Genomic DNA, 24,573 nt, shown 5'->3' on the forward strand with positions numbered 1-24,573 from the left:
TCACAGGCTTAAACTGGATTCATATAAAATTCTGGTTCCTACTGATCCCCACTATTGTAGATCTGTTCAGACATTCTTTTAAAATGGTCCGTGAAGACACAAGAGAGGATAGCAATGTCAAACAAGCAAGCACCACCTTTATCTTCATTTCCCTTCTTGTACACATTGGTATTTTCTGCAGTGAGAAGCCTCTTTTAAACATTGAGGGCCTCTCTTGTCCAGCAAATCCTAATAATTCAGGGCTTTACCTTACTCAGGAGACTTCATGGATACAAAAGGCTCTCTGTTGCAAAGAGGATCGGGCTACAATATTTTCATTCTTGGTTATGCCCAACAACAGTTCAATGAACTATTTAAAGACATGCCTCAATAGGGCTACAGCTTCTAAAGAAATGTATGTCTTAATGTGACTACCCACAATAATTCAGGGAAAAAATCCCTCTGGATCTTGAGTGGACTTGAATACAATCAAAGCACAACAGAGCAAGAGCATAAGCTCAGTTCTTGGTGTCATTTACCAAGAAGCTGTTGTAGTTGGATTTTCTGTTTAAACTATTCAAGTCTACTGCATTTCTCTTTAGTTACCTCAATATAAATTCATATAATTCTACCAGGTTTTTTTTTTAGGTGGGGAGCAATAACTATGGTTTCCAAAATGCACACATGTGAGAGCTAAAGTTATACAGATGCTTACAATCACAGAAATATGTGGGTTCAAATGTTTCAGTGCAGCAGCTGAGCCCGCTAACAATCCACAGTGAGCCCCTGCTGGGAGTATCACTGCATCCAGTTTTGGCACTTGCTCATAGATTTCCAGCCCCATGGTCCCCAGGCCTGACAAATAGATGGCACTGTCCTCTCTGCAAAAGCAAACAGAAAAGGGGGGGGGGGATAGCTTATCAACAAGAAACAATACCTCAGTTATCTCTTCCTAAAATCTAAAACAAATTTTAACCTCCATGGGCATGTTGTTAGACGTTCCAAATCTGGCTCAAATGCTAGTAAACCTCTTACAAATTTGATGTAGCTTTTCATGCAAGAGAAATATCAGTATTACTTATATTTTTGCATATTTGTTGATGATATTGACCACACTAAAAATACCTACAAGACACTTAAGCGGCTGGCACTCTTCATCAGAAATTAGGTACTAGTTCTGCTCCCTTTATAATATCGTGAGAACATTATTTAAAAAACAACAACAATGCAATTCTTAATGCTTATGGTGGAAAAGTTTTACTACACTCTATGAATTCGTGACACCAAGAGAGACAGTAAAGAGGTGACAACAAACAATATGAAAATGCTACAATATTGTTTTCTGTGTTGGGGGGGGGGGGATAATTTATTTTATATTATGTTGATTTTCTTTAAAAGCTGCATAATTTAATTTATTAAGATCAACACTTTGGTTCTAATCTCTGCTCTCCCCCCCACGCCATCCTCAAAGAAATCTCACACTATTAGGTTACCTACTCCACCAGTGCAAGCTTCAGGAGACCCACCTGCAGAGAACTGCTATTCCATCCCATGTTGTGATAGCATCATATCGAAAGTTATGCATGTCTGTTTCCTGAAGACATACAATATCTGGATTCAATTCCCTCACATCTCATAATATTGTGTGTTATTTCGTCACAGAGCCAAAACCACTGAAATTCAGGGAAACTACTTAGAAGTCAATTCTATCTCATAAGATGTTGCTAGTAATTATGTTATCCTGGCTGTCTCCATAGTACACTAACACATTAACCATGGCTATTATACAAGAGTTCCATCTGCATTACATCAAGTTTCTTCCTTGATTTCCATCTTCCTATTCCTTTGTGGTGAATTATATTTATAGGAGTCCATTTCTTCCTACTTTGCCTAGTTCTCCACTCTGGTCAATATAGGTTCCGTCATCACTGTAAACTCTGGTGCGTTACAGACGCGCCGAAGGGGCGTATTAGGGTTCGGAAGGGGCATGGTAGGGTTGAGAAGTGGCGTCCCTTCCAGATGCCCCTCAACCTTAGTACGGACCAAGTCCGTACAAAATGGCAGCGCTCGTCCACACGGGGGGCACCATTTTGATGTCGTGGATGCATAGCGTCCGGACGTCATGTGGCGGAAGTGATGCCATGAGTGTATGACTAGCGCCTCGTGGTGCCACTTCCGGGCCGCAGAAAGAAGCACCATTTCGGCACTTCTTTCTTGCTGCGCCTGGGAACCGCGCGGTTTGGCCGCTGCAGTTCCCAGACGCAGCAACCAGCAGCGGCATGTAATGCGCATGCCTTTAATTGGACTCTGGCTTCTAGACCCTTGGAATGGACTTTAGACTACATTTATGCTAATCCCTTTTGCTTCTTGAAATTTGACTAGGCTTTGCAGTCTGGACTTTCACTCTGAACTCCTACTTCCTGCTTTCTGCCAGATAATGTAAACAGGACACCTCTTATTTCATCATGAGGGAAAACTTAGTTTAGTATTCACAATAGCACACAATACAGTACACAGTCAATTACAGTTTTCCATTTAGCCTGTTGTGCAAATAGAAAGCAGACCAAAACTGCTTAAGTCTCTCTTTCCATCATCCAAAGCCAAAATCTGATACTTTTAACAACGAATTTGGAAGATCTTCCTGAGCAGTGTGAGGAAGATTTCAGTCAGCCTAAGTGGTAAAACAGTTTCAATAAGTAAATCATGAATAAACACAAGCAAACTAAGGTGCTGTACACACAGCCCCTAAGGGATGGTGCAACAGCGCCCCTTTCCTAGCCAGATCTGGGCCACTGCAACCGCACACCTTGGCTCTAATCCGGCCTTTCCAGGATGCAAAAAGGAGCTGTAAAAGCAACTCCTTTTTGTGCCCTGCAATGGGTGCGATAGCCACAGCACTGTGGCTATATGGCACTCCTTCGGCTCTGTGTCATACAGATGCAGCACCGGAGGAGCGCCATGACACATGCATTGTGTGGAGAGGCGCATGGCATCAGGGTGCCCTGGGAGGCAAAGACAGGGCATGTGTCATGTGGATGTGATGCCCCAACTCTGCCCCCAGGCCGGTCTTAAGGGACAGTATGAAAAGCCCCTAGGTTTTGCTATATCAAGTATAGGTAGCTATATCAAGCTGGAAAATTTGGGGATAAAATTCTTCGTGATCGGGCGGGCTAGAAATAAATCATCATCATCATTATCATTATTATTATTATTATTATTTCTTCTTTGGTTTATTAACCGGATGGATAATAAATTATTAAAATTCTTGTGCAAAATAGCCCTTGGAAACTGTTTATTCCATTTACTTTCTCAAATAGAGAAACCAAGTCAAGATCAAGACACGTATCACCCCAGGCTCCTGGCTGTGCAGGGAGGAAAATGTTATTCTATTTCCAAAGCATCTCAACAAACAAAACTACTGTGACCATTATGGCGAACAAGCATGTGTTATGTTTTCCATTTGGAAAATCCAGAACCAAGATGATTTATCCCTGTCTACTTAGGAAAATTGCTTAAGATAATTCATAGGTCACTAAATATTGCCTTTCCTCAGTCATCTGTGGTCTCATTTTGTTAAAATGATGGTGTGTGAAAACAAAAAGCACAATTCCAAGCTAATGACACTTTCTGTACATGACATTCCCAATAGCTACAGAGCCCTACATACACATTTGTTTCGAACAGCAGCCAACTATGAAAATACCTTAGGGCCAAATACTGACTTCTTTTAAAAGACATGTTGATTTTGGAAAACCTACTACCCTGGATTCATAAACTGGATTCATACAAATCATCTTTCAGTGCGGAAAAGGCTTTTGCGTGAATTTACTGTTGAGGAACTAGGTCAGTAGCTCTGGTTACTAACAACAGTTACCAAACAAATTCACAAAATGACAGCAGCTGTTTAATACAAGGTTTTGCTGTATATGACATTTGGTGCTTTCTCCCCTTATTATATTTTTATTACTCCTGTGGGAATAATTCCTTGATGAAAGGAACTGAAGATAGCACTTTAAGAACTGCTGTCTCACAAGTGAGTCGTATTCTCATTTAAGACCTGTTGAAGTGCACAGATTGTCTTTCAACATGGTAAGATACAGAATATCTGAGAAAGAAGGAACAATGATCAAATGGGGAATTGATTTGGCTACACTGAACCAAGGGTTAAATGAAAGCTCAGATGCTGAGCAACTCTGATCAATTTTGAGAAGGTGTTAACTGCCACAGTTTTAAACACAAGCAAGCCCAAATTCAGCGAAACAATGCATTGTTACCCTGGATCTAAGTCAAGTTTTATTTGGCATTATTTATTTGGCATTACCTCTCCACCCAATAAGAACTCAACGCAATTGTACAAATAAAAATGAGGATGCATAAAAGTGAGAAAACTGTTCCGTAAAAGCAGGAATTAATAGCAGAGCTGCATTAAATATTAAAAGATTGCTGGACCAACATTTTCTTTACAAGCCATCTAAAGGACAAGCAAAAGAATACTAACCTAATCTCCATAGAAATGGAGTTCCACACTGTTTACCGAAAAGGGTCTGTTTCAGATATCCACTACTCTCACATCTCTAGGCATGAGAAATGTAAAAAGTACCCAGACAACAAGCCTTAATTTTGTAAAATGTCCACTTACTCTTCAAGATACAGGTAGCCGTTTTCTTGTGCTAGCCTTCTAGCTTGCAGCTGCGAATCTCTTGCTGTAGAGCCATAGGAAATGACCATGGCTCCATATTCGCGGCACATTTTAACTCGAGCTGGCAAGGTGCTGGTGGACATGATGACAAACACAGGAATTTGGTGCTCTGAGGCATGATATGCAACTGCCATGGAAAAGTTACTGTCTGAGGCAACAATTACACCCTTTCTTTGCTGATCCTACAAACACACGAATGATCAAAACACAGGACATTGGTTAGCAACTAGATTTACTGGAGGTCTACTTTGAAGACAAGGCTAGTTCTTAAAACAGCTACTACTTCCTCCACAGATCCTTTTTGTCTCTTGGTTGGCAAATGCAGAGCAGAACATTTCTCTAACATAAAGATTGGTTTTGAAGACTGTAAGCACCTGAGTCCAAATCATATAGCATATTGGATAATAACATTTATGATGCCAGTCAGTTTATGTACTTTCATGTGTGAACATACTCATTAGTATGGTTTCAGGATATGTCTTGCCAAATGACTTAAATGGGTAAATGAAAAAGGTGAGCTAATAATCCTTCATCAGGTTTGTTGTTTTGTTATGTGCCTTCAAGTTAATTCCAATTTATGGCAACCAGATCCTAGAGTTTTCTTGGCAAAATTCATTGAAAGGAAGTTTGCCACTGACTTTCTCTAACGCTGAGAGAGTGTGATTTGCCCAAGGTCACTCAGTAGGTTTCCATGGCTGAGCAGAGATTCAAACCCTGGTCTCCTGGAGTCTTACTCCAATATTAGGACTGAAGGGCAGGGTATAAATACCATAACTAAATAATAAATAAATAATTTTTCAGATTTTTAAAAGTTTTCAGGGAGAAAGCAAGAAAAAGGATAGCATGAAGACATTGGGAAGTGAAGACATTTTCTAGTTCCTGTGCTACAGAAGGTGGATACAACAGTGCTTGAAGAGGTAAGGAGCTTTTTCCAACTCCATGTTGCAAAATGCTTTGCTGGTTTTGACTTAATATGCATGAGTCAGTTGTTAAAACTGCAGGAGCACAATCTATCTAATATCAGAGGCTGAAACCATGAAAGTCAGGACTCAAACAGCATTTTCTCCAAGTCATTGGAGAAATAAGACAGGGCAGTGATATGTGTGGTGCATTGACAGAGTATGGCAGTAGGGTTTATCTATGGAAATCCTTCTTCAAAATCTCACAGAGCTGTGAATATTGGGTAAGTCATTCTCAGCTTAGGCAATATTGTGAAAAAGTAACAAGGAGAGGTGTTTGGGATCATCTATCAGGCTAACCTAACTTTACCTCGTTGGTTTGTTAATAAAATTTTGCAAACATCCAGTTCATTCTGATGCTTAAATTTGCTTCACTAGTTTTCCTACCTGTTGTAAAGACATTAGAAGGTAAAGTACACCCCGCTCCTTCACAGATCCTGTGTACTGCAGGTATTCTTTCTTTAGATAAATGTCCATTCCATACTGCTTTGAAAGCCTAGAATACTGAAAACAGGGGGACATTACTGGGTTACTTTGTTCAGCCTGTTACACACGTACTTGTGTTAAACACATATTTTGCAGTCTAAGGGAAGAAGAGAAATGACCAAAAGATAGACAGAATTCGGTCAGTTCTGCAGTATTCATTCGGTCAGTTTCGCAGTCTGTTCCACCCTATTTCTACATCAAACTACAACTTCTTTTAAAGCTGCAGGGAAGGTAACAGTATTTTAGAACATTTAAAAAAACAAATTTGTACACATTTTACACCCTAAAATGTACACTTTTGTACATGTTTTGTGCCAAAATAGGACTTCTGGCATGTTGAGGTTTTTTTTTACGTCAAGGTCTTCTATTGTAAAATTCAGATATAATGCAAAAAAAGGAAAGGTTAATTACATTCTCACACCCTTTTTCATTTGGAAAACCAAGCTGACTTACTTAAAAATACAGATTAACAAAATCTTCAAGCATCTATAGAATCAAGTCACTTGTAGTTTGAAAGAATTTTCCATTCTACTCACTTAGTGATGATTTCTACTTGCTGTAGACCAGTGTTTTTAAAGCCAGCTGATGTGGTGGACCAGCACTCCCCCTCCATGTGCCAAGACCAGTACCATGTTTATGCCACATTATTATCATATTTGCATAGTTTCAGGGAGACGTGACATGAACTGGGACTGGTATCAATCAATCACTTTGAGTAGTAATGCTCTAGATAAAAGACTGGCAACTTATATGCCTGATTTTGTTTACTTCACAAGACCAATTCTCTTTATGAGCTCTGCTCAGCCTATTGATTTTTGCCAAAGTCCAGCACCATGCAAGATGTGGCATATGAGCACCCATTAGATCAAAGTTTTTGTGATAGATATAATGATATAATATTCTGACTGACCATTGCTTTACAAAGGTAACCATGCCTTTGAACTGGAAGTACTAGACACTGAACATGGGACTTTGTGCATACAAAATGTGTGCTCTATTATCTAATGATGATGTCTACTTGGATTTTTGATGTAAATATTGGCAAGCAAGTGATGCTACTGTAGTTGTGCAAGCAAGTTAAACAGCTGCCTCCAGAAGCTGCCCACCCAATCCTATATACCTGACCATATGACACATAGGTATAACCGCCTCCAATGTATGGTTTGTCTCACTTTTTTGCATCATCTAGGCTAATTCTTCATTCCTCATTTATTATTGTGGCATAAACATGGTTTATAGTTAGGATCATAATGATCTCTGTAAGACTCAGACTACATATAGATAATATAAGTCTGGGGTGCAAATTATGTGGCCCTCCAGATATCATTGAACTACAACTCCCATAATTTCCTTACTCTTTGCTATGCTGGTGAGGGCTGATGGGATTTACAATTCAATAATTACTTGAGAGTCACACCATTCTCATCCCTGATATGGATGCATAATAACATTCAGAATAATAATAATATTTCTGTAGACTGCCCCCATTTTCTTGCAGTCTCTATCCTCACATATTTTCTTCTTCAAACACAACCAGATATTTTTTTAACATGTTAGTATCCAGCATATAAATTCCAAATATCTCATTGCATATAAAGCCAATAGGATCGAGTCTGTTTCAGTTAGAATTGCTACCTTTTCCCACAATGCATTCCGCTGCTCATGCAGGGAAGCATAGAACTCCACATATCTGAATTCTGACATTCAGCATTTCACCACATGTTATTAATGTATTTTCATATTTATTATCAGAGTCATAATGCTAGGACCTTTTCTTAAATGCTGAGTTTCCTGAAACCCCTAGAATATTGAATTCTATGACCATGACCAAAGACTGAATGTTTTCTGTGCAGTCTACCTGTATCCCTGAGTAATTTCACCACTATTGGTTCTGACATCAAACAGCAACATTAATATGGGAGAACAATGGCAAGCACAATGCCAAACACCACCAAACATGGACACAACCAATGTGAAACTAAGGCATGGTTTAATAATGGGAGTACAAAGCATGTGGACAGAAATGGCCAGGAGCAGACACTATAGAACAGGGGCAGCTCCAACCTGACATTTTGTATTTGTAGACTAGGACCACACTAGGAAAAAAATCCTGCTCTCTCTGTCCATCCCATCCTCCCTCCATCCTGCTCTTTTGTACTGATTTGAATTGGGCCAAGAAAAATGTGTGTCAGTCAATAAAAGTTTGCATCTAAATTTTTATATGTTGGTGTGGTGTTAACTGGTGGAATCTGGAGGAAATACTGCACACTGAACCTGAATTATTTTGCTGGTGTGGATTCAGCCAAAGTCTTTGCCTATGAGTATTCCTTGCTTAAGAAAACCCTATGAAATTGACGGGGTGGCCATAAGTTGACAGGTAACGTCACACAAAATGCATCAGGGCTACTATTAAAACTGGGTTTCAGAGAGGAAGGTGCTTGTGTCAGAATTCTGGTGCAATGCCAGATTTTTTTCCAGGAATGCACTAAATACAAAATGATGTAATGTGTCTGAAAAAACACCTCAGACAATGCAGAGAAAAAGCAGTATCAAATGATTTACTTATTATGCCCTGGCATGTCACAAAAAATGAACCCAATGTCTGACTTTCTTCATGGCCATATTAAGTATCTAGAAGTCAAACTTTCAAGCTCTTGAACATAATGAAATATGAAAGGGGCATGTTGGCTTAGGTCTTTCACAGTTATCTATACTTAATATACAGAACACTGTAAAAGCTCAGCTTCAAATAGTTTTCAGGGACTCTGGCTTACATACCTTTGCTTGTCTTGGTTCTGATTTGACTTAAAGAGGCCTGTAGCTTCTCATATTTGGTGGAAACAATACTATAATATTTTCTCAGTAATCACCTTAGGTAGTCAGAGACAGGTGGGACCTTTCTCACTAAGCAATTATGGCACAAAGATTCCACTTTAACATGGCTGAATCCTAAGGAATCCTGCGGTTTGCAATTTTGTGAGAGACGCTGGAGGAGGTCTCTGGATACGAATTCTACATGTTCATTCCCAAACTGCAAATCCCTGGATTTTATAAGACAGACCCATGGCAGTTGAAATGGAATCATAGTGCTATACTTATGTAGTGTGGCAGACCTGCATAGATCATATCAGACCACACAAATCAAATACCAAGCTGATATGATGAATAACATGGATGATAGAGAGGAAGCCAACATAAACATAGCCTATGGGACATCAACTGGGATAATTAGAACAAAACCTGACTGAAATAACACTTGCCTTCTGCAAGCAAACTCAAACAAAGCCACAGTTTCCACAATTGTTCCACTGAAATCAATGAGGTGTCTCACAATCAAATGGTACCTCGGGTATTTTCACAAGCATTGTGAACTAACACTGTGAAACAAGAAATACCATACCATGCAAGGTGTTTTCTGAACTCCACACTGGATTTTGAAAGCTGCTGCACTGATATCTTCAAATCTAATAGATTTATTGTAGGCTGGTTGGCTAATCCTATCTGGATGGGTGACTGAGTCCTTTAGCAATTCCTCATTATGGCCAATTATCTTCATTTCCCACGTCTTCACTCCCCCATTTAAATAATCTTCCTCGCCAAAATCTTTCAGTCTCTCCGGGTTGATACCAGGTGGCCGTTGTCCAATGTGGCCATTCCTGACAGGCCCATCCTTACAGCAATGAAGTTCACAATGTGGAGGTGCATCTAGTTTTCTTATTTTGCTTTCATCCCTAAAGAAAAAAGAAAGAACCATGTTATGAAACATTAACTAAAGCAAAACTTAGAATGTGAAAGAGGGAGAGACATGCACCCAGTGCCTGGATTTCACTTGCAATACCCATGTGTCAACACATACAACACATATCAAAGCTCATGTGATTGGGGTGGCCACAAAATGTAAATCATACCAGAGAAGATACATTCAAGAGTTAATTGTTCTTTTGTGATATTTGGCCAAAGAACATACAATGCACAGATCATCCAGCATCCAGAGCCAAGCATTTAAGTGGAGCCTAGAATCCTGCTATTCAGTATGGTGGTCCATGAACTGATTGATGCTGGTTCCTCAGCCATTTGGCTGCCAATTCTTGATGAATTTCTAGGAGAGAAAGAAACAATGGCCCAGTCCAGAGAGATGGGAAAGGACTCCCTCGTCACATGCAAGGGGCGGCGCTTGTAGACACCCCTCGTCCTTGCACGTGATAAGGGTGTCAAAATGGCAGTACCCTTTACAGATGGGCGCCGCTATTATGATGTGCCAGACACATAGTGTCCACATGTCACGGTGCTATTACGATGTCGCGAGTGCGCCATTGGTGCACTGCGATGTTGTAATGATGTCACAAGAAGAACCCGCTTTTCGTGGGTTCTTTTTGGTCCGCAGGGAAGTCCCATGGTCTGGAGGCTGCGGCTTCCCCATGGACCAAAAATAGCTGCCAGGAGACCATCCTTTTTGGATGGTCTGTCCCACGCCAATAGAAAGCTAATGGGCACAAATATGGTACTGGTTGATCTCTTGAGTCAAACAGCTTGGGAAGCACAGGCCTAAAGGTCTGACTTAACTCCAGCAGAAAATAAGTGTCGTCTGTGCTGGTCAGCTGGACTTCGGGGTTCTGTTAAAAAACAAATTAGCTACCACAAACATGAAGTTTGCATTACTGTGTCTTTGCGCTCAAGCTCACATGGGTTAGGAAAATTATCCTTGGGATTGTTGAAAGAGAGCTCAATTATGGGCATGAGCGAGTGGAGAGAATAGAGGCTAAGCTCAGTTGCAGAGAGCACGCTTTGCCTGTGCAAGATTCCAAATTCAATTCCTAACTTCCCAAGTTAAAAGGAGTGTTTGATCTCAGCAGCTGGAATGGAAAAGACCTGAGATCAAGGTGTCAGAGCTCCTCTCCCATTTGAAGAATAGAAATACTGAGTTAAATGGATCAACTTGAAATAGCATGCAAAATGTACTATTTGAAGTACAACCTGCATGCTCCTGCTAGCTGGGAGATTCTGATAACTGTAGCCCCAAAGAAACATAGTGAACCTCAGACAGAATCAGTACAGTATATGACACTTCTTTACATGTTAATTTGTGTTTGAAGGTAGACGAAGAAGCTCATGGTTATTTGGCCAGACCACAAGAGTGATAGCCATTAGTGATAGCTCAGCCACTCTCATCATTTCCCATCACAATTAGATTATCAAAACATGACAAGGATTTGATCTCTCCCACCTTTAGTGATATGTTTGACACATATAGCCATGCTTGGTACATCAGCCCCTTCCGCCATGAAATTTATAGCATTACATTTATAGCATTGTATGTCACACATCAACAACACCATCAAGAGCAGCAACATCCATAACTGAAAGGTGCCAGAATGATTTCCGTATACCCAATCTGGTCTTCCCAGCAGTGGTAAGAAGTCCAGGCCACTTTTTCCATGTTGCTGTCAGTTTTGAAAGAAAGGCTTGAGTGGGTATAGTCTAGCCACATTCCAAAACAGAATAGATTCATGAATGAAGCCATGTTAATTTATTGTAGCAAAACCAGCCTTCAGCATTTGCCACTCACTTACATACACACACATATAAACACAGAAAGCTTATTAATAAAACATTCCATACCAAAAGGGAAGAAAATTCAACATCACCATTGGTGCAACTAAGGTTGTCATAATTCTCTACTAAAAACCGGGACAAAATGTAGGACAAAATTTAGACCAAAATATAGGACAATTGTAGGATAACATTTAGCCCCAAATGTAGGACATTTAAGCAATGGGAGGAGAAATACAAAAAGAAACTATAAGCAGCCAAAAAAGAGAGAGATATAAGATTTAGTGGATGACAGATGAAACTCTTCAAGCAGTTAACAACATATGTGAAACAAAAGTAACAGATGACAGAAATAGGGATAGAATCCTGAATGCAACTGTTCAGTAACTTGTGCACAGAGACAAGGAGATCTACTATAATAGTTAATGCAGAGAAATAGAAGATGATAAGAAAAAGAAAGAAAGAAAGAAAGAGAAACTTTTTCCAGAAGGCCCAAGAATACATGACATCACCAAGTACAAATAAAAAAGATGATGGAAACAATAAACTGAAAAACTGTATGAGAGAGGAAAAGATGACAGATTCATCTAGGGAAGAAGCATTTGAAAATGAAGCTACAATTTTAGAAAGTGGAATGGAAGCTGCACTCAGAGCATTTGAGACAAATAAATCAGCAGGAACAGATGGCATACCAATAGAGCTGCTTCAGTCTGCAAAAACAGAATCTACTCTAGATTTAACAAAAATCTGTCAACAAATATGGAAACAAAACAATGGTGCACACACTGGGAATGCTCAATATACAGTACATTGCAGTCCCCAAGAAAGGGGACACAAGAGATTTCAGTAAGCACAGGACTATTGCATTAATTTCCCATGCAAGCAAAATGATGGTCAAAATCTTATAACAATAGCTTTTACCATATATGGAGCAAGAAATGCCAGGTATCCATGGTTCAGTAAAGGGATCATACTGCAAACATATATTTTATAATGGACCACATTAAAGAATTTCAGAAGAAAATCAGCCTGTGCTTTATAGATTATAGGAAAGCCTTCAGTTGTATAGATCATGAAAAATTATGGATTCCTGTTAAAGAAATGATGGTGTTATCACATTTTATTGTCTTATTGCATAACCTGTACTCAGGACAAGAGGATTGGAAGGCATGGAGATGCACTATCCACGATGCTGCAGCTTTTTTCGAAAGCTCACACCGAACGAGTCTCAAAGAGAAACGACAACACAGAAAGAACCGCAACCTGGAAACAGCACCCAAAGAGACTTTCCGTTGTGCTTTCTGCACCCGGACCTGTTTGTCTTGGATTGGCCTTTTTAGTCACCAACACGCTTGTACAAAGCGCGGGATGAGTCCTTCCTGAATCTTTGTTCGCGAAGCAAAGCCAGAGAGAGAGACTCAGGACAAGAGGATAGAATATGGAAAAACAGAATGATCGCTAGTTGGCAAGGAGGCCAGGCAAGGGTGCATTTTATCACCCTATCTGTTTAATTTGTATGGTGAACATATCATAAGTAAAGCATGGTTAGACTTGGAAGAAGGAGGTGTGAAATCTGGAGGGAGGAAGACCAACAATTTACGACATGCAGATGACACCACACTACTAGCAGAAAATAGCAAAAACCTAGAGCAATTACTGAAGAAAGTCAAGGAAGAAAGTGCAAAGGCAAATTTAGAGTTGAACATTAAGAAAACAAAAATAATGACCACAGATGACTTACATAACTTTAAAGATGAGGAAGACATTGAAATAGTTAAAGATTTTACATACTTTGGCTCAGTCATTAATCAGAATGGAGAGTTCTATGGACACTGTGAATGTTTAAAAAGAAAAAGGAGTTATCGCATGGCTTCAAAACCTGGCTTACCCCTGCTACATTGAAATCTCTTTCGGGATAAAATTAGGTATTATCACATGCAAAATGCTGTCAATGTTGCCGCTCGGCTAAATCTCGGCTAACTTCTGGCTAGAAGCCACACTCAGCCATGCACTTTCCAAAACCAGGAAGCTCCCGGCTTTGCAAATCAGCCAGCTGAGTGCAGCTTCTAGTCAGATGTTGTCTGGAATTCAGCTGGGTGGCGGCATTGGCAGCATTTTGCATGTGATAATACCTAACTTTATCACGAAAGAGACTTCAACGCAGCAAGGATAAGCTGGGTTTTTAAGCCATGCAATAAACTCCAAACAAATAAATCCTAGAGCAAATTAAGACTGGACTGTCCCTAGAAGGCAAGATGACTAAACTGACACTGTTGTACTTTGCACACATCACATATGTACTTTGCACATATGACTCACTAGTAAGGACAATAATGCTTGGTAAGGTAGAAGGCAATAGGAAAAGAGGAAGACCTCATTACAGGTGGATAGAAATCAAGGAAGCCATGACCCTGAGTCTGCGAGACCCAAGCAAGGCTGTCGATGATACAGAGTCATGGAGGTCTCTCATTCATGGGATCACCATAAGCCAAAGTCAACTTGACAGCAGCTAACAAGAAAAATAATGCTGGAAGTTCCTCTCGTTACAGTGATAGCTTGTAGCTTTGACATCTGCTGAATCCTGTCTAGAGCAATCTGCTCAGAATGCCACTCTCTCCTCCACAAAAGCAACATGAGCCAAGTTACTGCTGGCAAGCCTTGCTTGTCAAAGGCATTGTTGTGATCAAAGAGTGGAAATAAAGAAAATGCAGTGATATTACCATCATCAGTGTAAAAAAGAGAAAGGATTAGATATATCCTAGTCAGTTTTATCAACCCATTTGGTTATTATCGCAGTAATCCTGTATCTGAAAACAAAGACTGACGAAGAATGACAGGGACAAAATGTAGGACAAAATTGAGACCAAACTGTAGGACAACTGCAGGACAAAACTCAGCCCAAAATGTAGGACATTTAAGGTCCACCATTTTTCTTCAATGTCCTACATTTTGGGCTGCGTTTTGCCCTGCAGTTGCCCTACAGTTTGGTCTCGAATTTGTTCCACATTTTGTCCCTGGTAAAAGTGGACAATTATGGCAGCCCTAAATAATCCCTTGTGTGTTTACTCAGAAGTAAGCCCCACTGTGTCCAGTCAGGTTTATTTGTAAGTTATCATGCTCAGAGCTTTCAGTCTGAGTTGTTTTCAGCAAACAACAAGAGGTAGTTTTATTTTATATATTTGCATGCAGATGTTTTCAATTTTAGCATTAGATATAAAGATTTGGATCCATGGCACTCCATACATATATATTTATATATAGTCACAATTTTAACTTCGGTGAAATTAGTAAAACATGCAATGTGATTTTAAACCTACTTTTTGGCAAATAGCTTCTTGGTATGGCTGGGGAGAAAAAACACACAGAAAACTCATATGGATACATTATAAAGATAAATAAATAGAGCAGAACAGAACAAGGACACTAAAAGTTTCCCTAGGATAGAATATACTTAATATTCAATTTTTCTCCTTCATGAAAAAAATGAGAGAGACAGCAAGAGGGCTTTTGGTGTGATGTGTCCAATGGCTTCATCCCAAGAGCCCTTTAACACTCTCTTTTTCACCGTGAGCAGAAAGTAGAATAAAAATGAGATTCCACACACATTATTCAACAATATTTGTTTTCCAGTTACCTTTGATAAAGCATGCTCATAAATACTCTTCAATAAGTCCCATTCAGGAAGGATCTCTATTCTTAAGTAAAATTAATCCTGCCTGTTTTACAAGTTCCTGTTGATTGTTCCTGAAGGATTACTGATATGTTGCGTTGTTGTGTGCCGTCACATCTCTGAGTTATAATGACCCTAACACAAATCTGCCATGCTGTTTTGTTGCAAGATTTGTTCAGCAGGAGTTTGCCTTTGCCATTCTCTATGTTTGAGAGAGTATGACTTGCCCAAGATCACTCAGTGAGTTTCAATGGCCAAGTGGAGATCTGAACTCTGATCTCCAGAGTCCTAGTAAACCACTATCCACACTTGACTCTATATATCTCCTGTTAAATGCCTCTTGAATAACCTCTCTTAATTGCCCTCTCTTAAAGTCAATTGCTGCTTCATAGCATTTTCATTTATTTTTAATACTAACATGTCTGGTTTTTGTTTCTTTTAAAGTCCCCTCTTCCTGTAGAAACTGATGCCTCTTCCAAATTGACCTAAAAGGTATCATTTCTTGCAATATACAGTAGTTCCTTGAGTTTTGCTAGGTTTTGCTGGTTGTTGTTGATGCCTTCATGTCTACCTGCTCCATGCTTTGCAGAGGGAAGCTATGTGGAGTTATAGAGGTCTTCCAAAGCTTTGTTAACATTAGCAGATGGTTTGCTGAAGTGGTCCTCTGATTTGAAGGCCAATTTTTCTCCTCATTGACTTTTTTTTTTAAAATTAAGAGTCATAGAATTATAGTGCTATTTCATTGTTCCAATATATGCACTTTAAAAAGAAGAGAAGAGAAGAGAAGAGAAGAGAAGAGAAGAGAAGAGAAGGAAACATTGTTTTGATTATGTCTTGGAATTTAAAAAGAAATTATAATTTCACAGCAGCATCAGAAATTGGCAGAAAGTATTCCAGAACAATGAGAATATATATTAAAAATACTGCAATCTGCCAATGCATTTGCCCCATTAGAAAAGCTGTTGAGTTTTTCAAGAGCCAATTAATGGATTATTTGCTATCAGTCACCAGCAGAATTAACGATTTTCAAGTTCATCTGCTTTCATCTCAGGGTGAGCAACTTTGATGAGTCTGAAGGGAAATTGTCTATAGTGGTTCCTTCTGAAGGTCAAAGCTACTTCCAGAATGTTCCCCAATATTAATGTCCCTGTATATGAAAACAATTTTAAAAACCAGAAGAGGCAAGTGGTCCACTTCCAGTTTGAATCATAGGTATTTCTGCTGTTCAATTGGTGTGTGTGTGTGCTACTACCTATTTGAAAAAGGTAGGAGGCTTCTAGTTTTGCTGTCTGTTGTTACTTCCCTGTCCATTTGTTCCACTGCTTTGGGAGGTTGTTTGTAGCTATTTCTTGGAAATGTACTAGAGGTCTTCCAAGGGTTTTTTAAGACCAGGACATTGTTTGCTGAGGTGGTCCAATGGTTTAAATAGCAATTTTTCTCCTCTTTGCATTTAAAGAAAAAATCTTAACGTTATTGTATCCAGGGGTAGCCATGTTGGCCATACAGCAAAGTACAATAATATCCAAAATCCACACAACAGGGATCCCTTTATTGGTCAACCAAAATGCACAAAATACACGATGCAAGCTTTTGAATCTCCACTGGCTTCTTCATCAGAGAAAGGTGTTACAAAATCAAACAGAAGAGAGAGAAAAATGACAATGTTGGAGTCATAGGCATACATTTTGTTAAGATATTGTCATAATGGTTTTCAGATAAGATGGTACAGAGGGATATCCATGTAGGCAGAAGCCCATTCTTTCTTCTTGGCCCTATAGGTTCTGGGAGACAAAGGGTTGTAAACTCCAGGAAATCGAATTAAAAGTCCATTAGCAACGCAAAAAGAAACTTCCATTGAGATCCATGTTGTCTCTGTCCTATGCCAGCCACAATTATTTTAAATGTAACACTTCCCAATAGAAGATTGAGTTCGGCTATTGCTTCCTATCCTAGCCTAGGGGATTAGTGAGTCCTTTCCCCTTGAATAACCTCTCAGTGAATCACACATGTCACTTTTTGTTTCTGTGTGATGTTTAATTACCAGTGTCTTCTCTTTCGAAAAGCATACAGTATTGTTATTAACAGGGCTGTGCTTTATTTCCACAGGACTTTTGTAGTAATTTCTGCCACTGTTTTAAAACTCTGTTTTACTGAGTGCCTTTTAAAGTTTATACTGATTTTCAAAGCCACGTGTACTGGTATCATTGTTGATAGTACGATCGGCGCTCGATATCCACAGATTCTTTATCCACGGGTTCAATCATCAACAGCTTGAAAATATTTTAAATATATATATAAATTCCAAAAAGCAAACCTTGATTTTGTCATTATATATATACAACACCATTTCACTATGCCATTGTATTTAATGGGACTTGAGCATCCGTGGATTTTGGTATCCATGAGGGGTCCTGGAAGCAAACCCCATTGGGTGCCAAGAGCCCACTGTAGTACTGTACACAGTTAACTAGTATAGGCTGCTCTACCCTGATAGTAAAAGAGTGAGAGGTATGTCTATTTAGTCAAAGGGAGCAACAAAAGCAGTTAAACCTACAGTCTCTAAACATCAGATGAAGTTGCCAGGGAGCCCTAGTGAACACAGCTTTCTACTGGGTACACACCGTTCATCCTTGACCAAAGAAAATGATATGATAGCCCTGTTTAAATATTTGAAAGGATGTCATATTGAGGAGGGAGGAAGCTTGTTTTCTGCTGCTCCAGAGAACAGGACCTGGAACAATGGATGCAAGCTACAGGAAAAGAGATTCCATCTCAACATTAGGAAGAACTTCCTGACAGTAAGGGCTGTTCGACAGCAGAACACACTTCCTCGGAGTGTAGTGGAGTCTCCTTCCTTGGAGGTCTTCAAGCAGAGGCTAGATGGCCATCTGTTGGGGATGCTTTGATTTGGATTTCCTGCATGGCAGAGGGTTGGACTGGACAGCCCTTGTGGTCTCTTCCAACTCTATGATTCTATGAAAAGTGCATTGCTACTTAATGTAGCAGCATATGAAATTTAATGGATCCTCTAGTTCACCTGGTCTAATTCTACTTCTAGCTACTATGGAAAAAGCAATACCACAGCAGGAGAGGCATCAATTATTTAATTGCAATCAACAGGATTTATACAAGTGTATCTTCAATTATACTGTTTCCATCAACTAGGAAGATTGGTAATGGAGGTTCCAGTTTGGAAAATGCCTAAACATTGGCCTAATTTCTTCTGCAGGCTCAGCTCTTCGGACTCAAGATTGTAGGATGGGGGATGAAAGTGTCTTGAACCTTCCACAAGGCTCCTTAATCTCAACTGATGACCCCAGACACTTCTGTAATGCAATTAGCTTTAAGCACAACCCATAATGAGACCAGAGTGGTATAGTGGTAGGATTCTGGAGACCAGCATTTGAATCCCCAGTCAGCCATAGAAACCCACTGAGTAGCCCTGGCAAGTCACACTTTTTCAGCCTCAGAGGAAGGCAAAGGCAAACCCCTTCTGAACAAATCTTGCCAAGAAAACCCTGTGATAGTTTCGCCTTAGGGTTACCATAAGTAGGAAATGACTTGGAGTCATACAACAACAACAACAAACAGTCCATGTGACAGTTACCATCTTCTGATATTTTCTTCACCCATTTCAGCAAGGTCTTTACAGATATAGGTTTAAATATATATATATATATATGATCCCAATCAGAAAGGGAAAACAAATCTCCTTGTTCCAATCTGTAACATGATAAAGTAAATTTATGAATTCTAACTATTTATTTAGATATTAATACATTTTATCCACATTCTGAAAATAAACAGTCTGACTTGAAATTCTGAGGAAAAAGGAGCAGTAAACATGGAACTTATTATTGTTTTTATTATTATTATTTATTATTATTATCATTGTTATTATTACCTATAAAGTATGGCAATGCAATAAACAAAGAAGTGAAGCAACACTCCAACTACTACACCATACGGAGGCAGGAAGGATCCAGGGGAGGTGATGGCCACCAGCTTGGCCCCAGGTACAAATTTAGGGCTGTCCATAATTCCTAAAGGGGAGAAACCAACACTCTAAGTCTACGTCACATTGGCAACATTCTCCAACCTTTGCCAGAAAGGATCATATTCTTCCTCTTCTCGGATGCGTTCCCTGGGAGTTCGGTTCTTTAAAGCTCTGGAGTAGAGAAATTGTGCAACCAAATTCATAGCAATTCCTTAGTGATTATTGAAACGGTGGAATTCCCAGACAATGGGCAAAACTTGCCTTTCCAAAACCTGCCAAGAAGGGCAGGGAACTACACAAAAAATGTGTGTGCCTGGTAAGCAGCCTGCCGCAAGCTGTCCTCCCACTCAAGATGGGACAAAGGAATGACTTTGAGTATTGGCCGCTGCTATATAAAGAGATTATTTTGCAGACCAACCTGTCCCTGTCAATTTCAGTCACAGCCTGGATTATACTTACTTGGCGATCTGTTAGCTGAATGTTTAAAGCTTTAGACACTTAACAGTGAACTACAGAACGCTCTCCTGGTTTGTTATAAAGTGAAAGCATGTTTCAGGGTTTTTTTTGGAGAGAAAGCATACAGGATGATTAAAGTTTTGTAGCCCAATATACACAGGCCTTTGGCAATAGTGTAGGATTTCTCTACAGAAGAGGTTCTTAACATGATGGCTGCTGCTCTCTCCTTTACTCATGCATTGTTGGGTTACCTGTCTGTTTTATTGCAGTTGTTATCTTTTCTTTTCTTTTCTTTTTTGCATGAGTGTCATTCTTTTGAAGGATGGTAAGGGTATAAATCCAATAAATAAATAAAAACATGTTTCTTACAGCAAACGTATTGAAAGGCCAAAGGGTCCAAAGTCTAAAAATTAGGCAATGGTTGGAGACTATGGGGCTGTACAAACAGTCAGATTGGGGCTGTGGCAACCGCACGCCGCAGCATGGTCAGGTCTTTCCAGGGCACAAAAAGTATCGCGACTGCACCACAGCTAGCATGCCCTTTCTAGGGCACAAAATGAAGACATTTTATGCAACTTCTTTTTGCGCCCTGGAAAGGCCAGATCAGGGCTGCGGTGTGCAGTTGCCATGACCCCGATCCAGCTAGAAAAGGGGCGACATCATACCATTCCTTAGGGGCTGTCTACAGCCCCAGAAGCTCCTTTTTGCACTATGGAAAGGGCGCAATAGCTATGGCGCTGCATCATATGGATGTAACGCCAGAGGAGCGCTGTGACACCATGCACTGTGTGGAGTGGCGCGTGACATTATGGCACCTGGGGGCGGAGTTGGGGTGTGCATCATGTGGACATGATGCCCCGACTCCACCCCCAGGCCGGCCTAAATGGCCAGTCTGAAGAGCCCCTATGTGAAGGCTGACAATGGAGAGAATGAAGGCGAGGAGACAGAAAGACTATGGCTCTGTAACAAACAGTCAAGCTCTGTAACAAAATGTATGTCCAAACAGGCATTGGGCCCATTGAGCAAGGGATTCTACAATTTTTTCAGTCTCATCTGGCTAGGCTGTTTGCTTCATTTTCCCAAGTATGGACTATCCGAACACACATCAAGCGCTGGTGCAATCATGTTACATATTCAGTGATAGTGCCAAACAAATGCTAAGGAGCAAAATGAAGGAGTGTGTGTGTGTGTATGACAAAATAATTTTTGTCACAAACTCAGATATTGTAACAGTTTCAAATCATAAATGAACATATACATTTTTGCCCCAATCCAGCAAGAAAGATCTTTACATAGAAGAATCTTTCATTAATGCTGCAGATATTAGTGCATAATTACCAATGTATCTGTACAGCAACATCATTATGCTCACTGAACTAACCAGATGCTTTTGTGATGTTAACAAGTGCAAAGGAAGCTGCAAGGGGCCCATCTATTATACAGAAGAAAAGTCTATGTTTGAAGAGTCTTCAGGACAGTCTTCTATATGAAGAGCCAAAGGGCAAGCATGGGCCTGGAAAGTGACCATCAATCCTTGGCCCCTGAGCAGGTCACCTGGTCTTTACGTACCTGCCATGGTGAGATGTATTCTATTTCCATTAAAATGACAGTAATTCTTTCTAAGTTGCATCTACATATGCATTAATCAACACACACAAATTCTATGCAATTCTATATCTTTTTAGTAATGTATTTTCTCTTTTCACAATACAGAACTGAAGACCCAAGAAGCTGCCTCATACCATCACATAGGTTTTATCTCTATGGCTCAGTACTGTCTGCTATGCAGCATTCTGGTTCTAAGACAGAGATCTGTGAAGGGACCACCTACTAATGTTTTGGAATGTTTTGCTTGGAATATTTTGCATTCCTAACTAGAGGACTGGAATGAGTTGCCTACAACTAAAGCCAAAAGGAGCCATTCCATTTTTCAAAATCTCAACTCTACAATCCAACATTTCAAATCTGAAGTCTCTATATAGTTGAAGTCTCCATAGAGTTTAGATTTATGTACAGAAGTTTAGGTTTCTTTTTAAAGAGCATAAACTTTGCAGCCCAGCAATGTCACTTGTAAAAAGCCCATTGTTTTGAGTGAATTCAAATAGTCACCCACACACATAATTTTTCTTAAATTAGCCATTTGTTTTCTGCATTTTTAAAGCCATGACATGAACCTTAGGAAGCTTTTATAAGGAGCCCTGGTGGCGCAGTGGTTAAATGCCTGTACTGCAGCCATTAACTCAAAACCACAAGGTTGCGAGTTCAAGACCAGCAAAAGGGCCCAAGCTCGACTCAGGCTTGCATCCTTCCGAGGTCGCTAAAATGAGTACCCAGACTGTTGGGGGCAAATTAGCTTACTTGCTAATTAGCTTACTTGCTGTTCACCTCTATGATCTTTGGAATAGCGGTATATAAATAAAACAAATTAATTATTATTAATTATTATTATTAATTATTATGAAAGAAAGAAAGAAAGAAAGAAAGAAAGAAAGAAAGAAAGAAGGAAAGAAAGAAAGAGGTTCCCTTTCAGGGACAAGCCAGACCTACTTTATGTGATCTAGTCCAATCAGACTGTGATTTGGGTGCAGCTTACAACACATAGAGGACAAAGTTCAGCTATTGAAACACAGTAGGATCAGCACAGTGGGTGCAGGTTGAAGAACTGTAATTTTGTTAGCATATAGAACTGTGGTAGCAAACCCATGGCACAAAGCCATTTTTCAGGGCATGAGGAGGGCAGGAAAGATGAGGAACATATACACACCTGTTCTCCTTCTTGCCGGCTGTCCTCGGCCTTCAGTTGTCTCTGGGGAAGTCCTGCCCGCAGAGGTCCCACCCCAGAAGGTGGAATTCCCACACCTAGAAGGCAAAAGTCTCACCCTCTGATGTCCTGCCCCCAGAAAGTCCCACCCCCAGGCACCACATGTTTGGGCACTCACTCTCCAAAAGGTGCGCCATCACTGATACAGAACATGGACATCTGCCTATAGGTATCAGGTTTGGGATCAGAGGATAATAGAGAACACAGTGTCTCAGGGCTTGTCTACACAGACCAAATACAGTGGACCCTTGTTATACGCTGGGATTTGGTTCCAAGATCCCCTGTGTATAACAAACTCCCTGTATGCTCAAGTCTCATTAAATATAATGATATAGCAAAATGTTGTCCCGTATAAAAAATGGAAAATCAAGGTTTGATATTTGAAATTTATACTTTTGGGGAACATTTTCAAAGTGTGGATGCTTGAATCCGTGTATAAAAAAATCAGTGTATAAGAAGGGCTGACTGTAAAATGGCATCATCCTATCATCATGTCAACTTGTCTTCATGATGCAGGGCTAAATCCCTTGTCTTCATGATATAAGGCCAGTTCTGCCTTGGATCCACCCTGTGTGTGCGTTCAAGTTGTTTCCAACCTATGGTGACCCTAAAGTGTCATGAGATTTTCTTGGCAAGAAACTTGTCATTGCCAACCTCTGAGGATGAGAGTGTATGACGTGCCCAAAGTCATTCAGTGGGTTTCACAGTGAAGCAAAAATCAAACCCTGGTCTCCAGAGTCATAATCCAACACTCAAACTATTACACCACATGGGCCACCCAATCCCTCCCTCAAAACAGATATTTAAAAAATTACCCTTTGCTTCAGATTTTGCAGGAAAACCCGGAGCACTCTGGAGCAAAACCAGACAGCTGTTGGCGTGAGTTTTGCTCCTTCTTATGTGCCAGTGAGGTGCGCAACCATGTGATCAGAACTGAGAACTTCATTTTTTACCTCAGAAGATGACATAGTTGGAACACGTATTTAGACACTACCTGGCATTGCAATGGAGTGTGGAGGTAATGGGGTGAATCTGGGGCAGCTCCGGGGTCAGAATACTCTGGAAGCAGCCTGAAGTATTCTGGCCAGTGTAGACAAACTTTCACAGAGTCTTTTACTAAATCATGAAATGGGAATGTTAACCAGGGTCTACAGCTCTTTCTTGCAGCTCTCTCTGGTGTGGTCTGTTCTTTGTTCTCTCTCATATCCCTCAAGCACATGAGCACAGAGAATGAAGAGGAGACTCAGTCATTCGGAAACAGAGCAAACTGTCCTGAGGACAACATACAAGTGCACTAATAGCAGCACGTTACTCCCAGGCACCATTTTTCCCCATGAAAAAATGCAACCCCTAAACGTGCTTGGAAGACTCATTATGACAATGATTTTCAGATCAAACCTTTCACCAAGTTTAATTGCAATGATACTATGGAGAGACTGAGCTCCACCAGGAAGGTTCTGAGTGGCCACCCTTGGGTTTAAAATTAACTACGACCATAGCCAGAGCTGTTTAGCTTCTTAATGGCAGATAAACTGGTAAAGAAGCTATTATTATACTGGCCTTCCTATCATTCATGCCTGCCAAACATCATTGCTGGTGGAAAATCCTCTTATCTAGTTCTCCATGCCTTTAATTGTCCAGACACAGCCTTCATAATTCTTGCAACAGATAACCTTTCACTACAGCATCCACTATTATATATACAGAGAATATAGGGACAGAAGTGTTTTTTCCTTTTTATGGGCAACTACCTTTTTAAAAATGTGTCACACTGTTTCTTTAACCCTGGCCCCACTCTCTTCCCACTGTAATCTCATTCAAATCCTCTCTCTAACAAGGACAACGGTTACTAAAGAATTAATCTGGACTTTCCCACTGCCCTTTTTCTGTACACTCCCAGAAAATTTAGCATCAGCACCCTTCCTTTGTTACTAAGACTTTTACAGGTGGATTATC

At 40.1% G+C, this 24,573-nt stretch overlaps 2 protein-coding genes across 5 annotated transcripts in view; one reads left to right on the forward strand and one right to left on the reverse strand.

Annotated features, from left to right (window-relative positions):
• LOC149318918 (uncharacterized) overlaps window positions 1-19,686 on the reverse strand; it is a 37,566-nt gene extending 17,880 nt beyond the window's left edge. Inside the window, exons 1-6 of one of the 4 annotated variants that reach the window (XM_089510683.1) lie at window positions 19,443-19,686; window positions 14,991-15,017; window positions 9,524-9,854; window positions 6,025-6,141; window positions 4,619-4,860; window positions 695-860 (exon numbers count right to left, since the gene is read on the reverse strand). In XM_089510683.1, coding sequence (XP_089366809.1) covers window positions 695-860; window positions 4,619-4,860; window positions 6,025-6,141; window positions 9,524-9,854; window positions 14,991-15,017; window positions 19,443-19,543 — 984 coding nt within the window. In that variant the 5' untranslated portion in view covers window positions 19,544-19,686. Of the gene's footprint in view, window positions 1-694; window positions 861-4,618; window positions 4,861-6,024; window positions 6,142-9,523; window positions 9,855-14,990; window positions 15,018-19,247; window positions 19,406-19,442 lie in introns of those variants that run through there. The other 3 variants (XM_089510681.1, XM_089510684.1, XM_089510682.1) reach the window with 3 other exon arrangements.
• The window catches only part of PLAC9 (placenta associated 9), a 51,487-nt gene continuing 33,251 nt past the window's right edge, over window positions 6,338-24,573 (forward strand). The window contains exon 1 of the mRNA XM_089510689.1: window positions 6,338-6,354. The gene's annotated coding sequence lies outside the window, so the exon portion shown is untranslated. The remainder of the gene's footprint in view (window positions 6,355-24,573) is intronic.

Source organism: Sceloporus occidentalis, unplaced genomic scaffold, assembly GCF_023333645.1.
Source record: "Sceloporus occidentalis isolate IW3139 unplaced genomic scaffold, rSceOcc1.0.p SCAF_2, whole genome shotgun sequence".
NCBI lineage: Eukaryota > Metazoa > Chordata > Lepidosauria > Squamata > Phrynosomatidae > Sceloporus > Sceloporus occidentalis.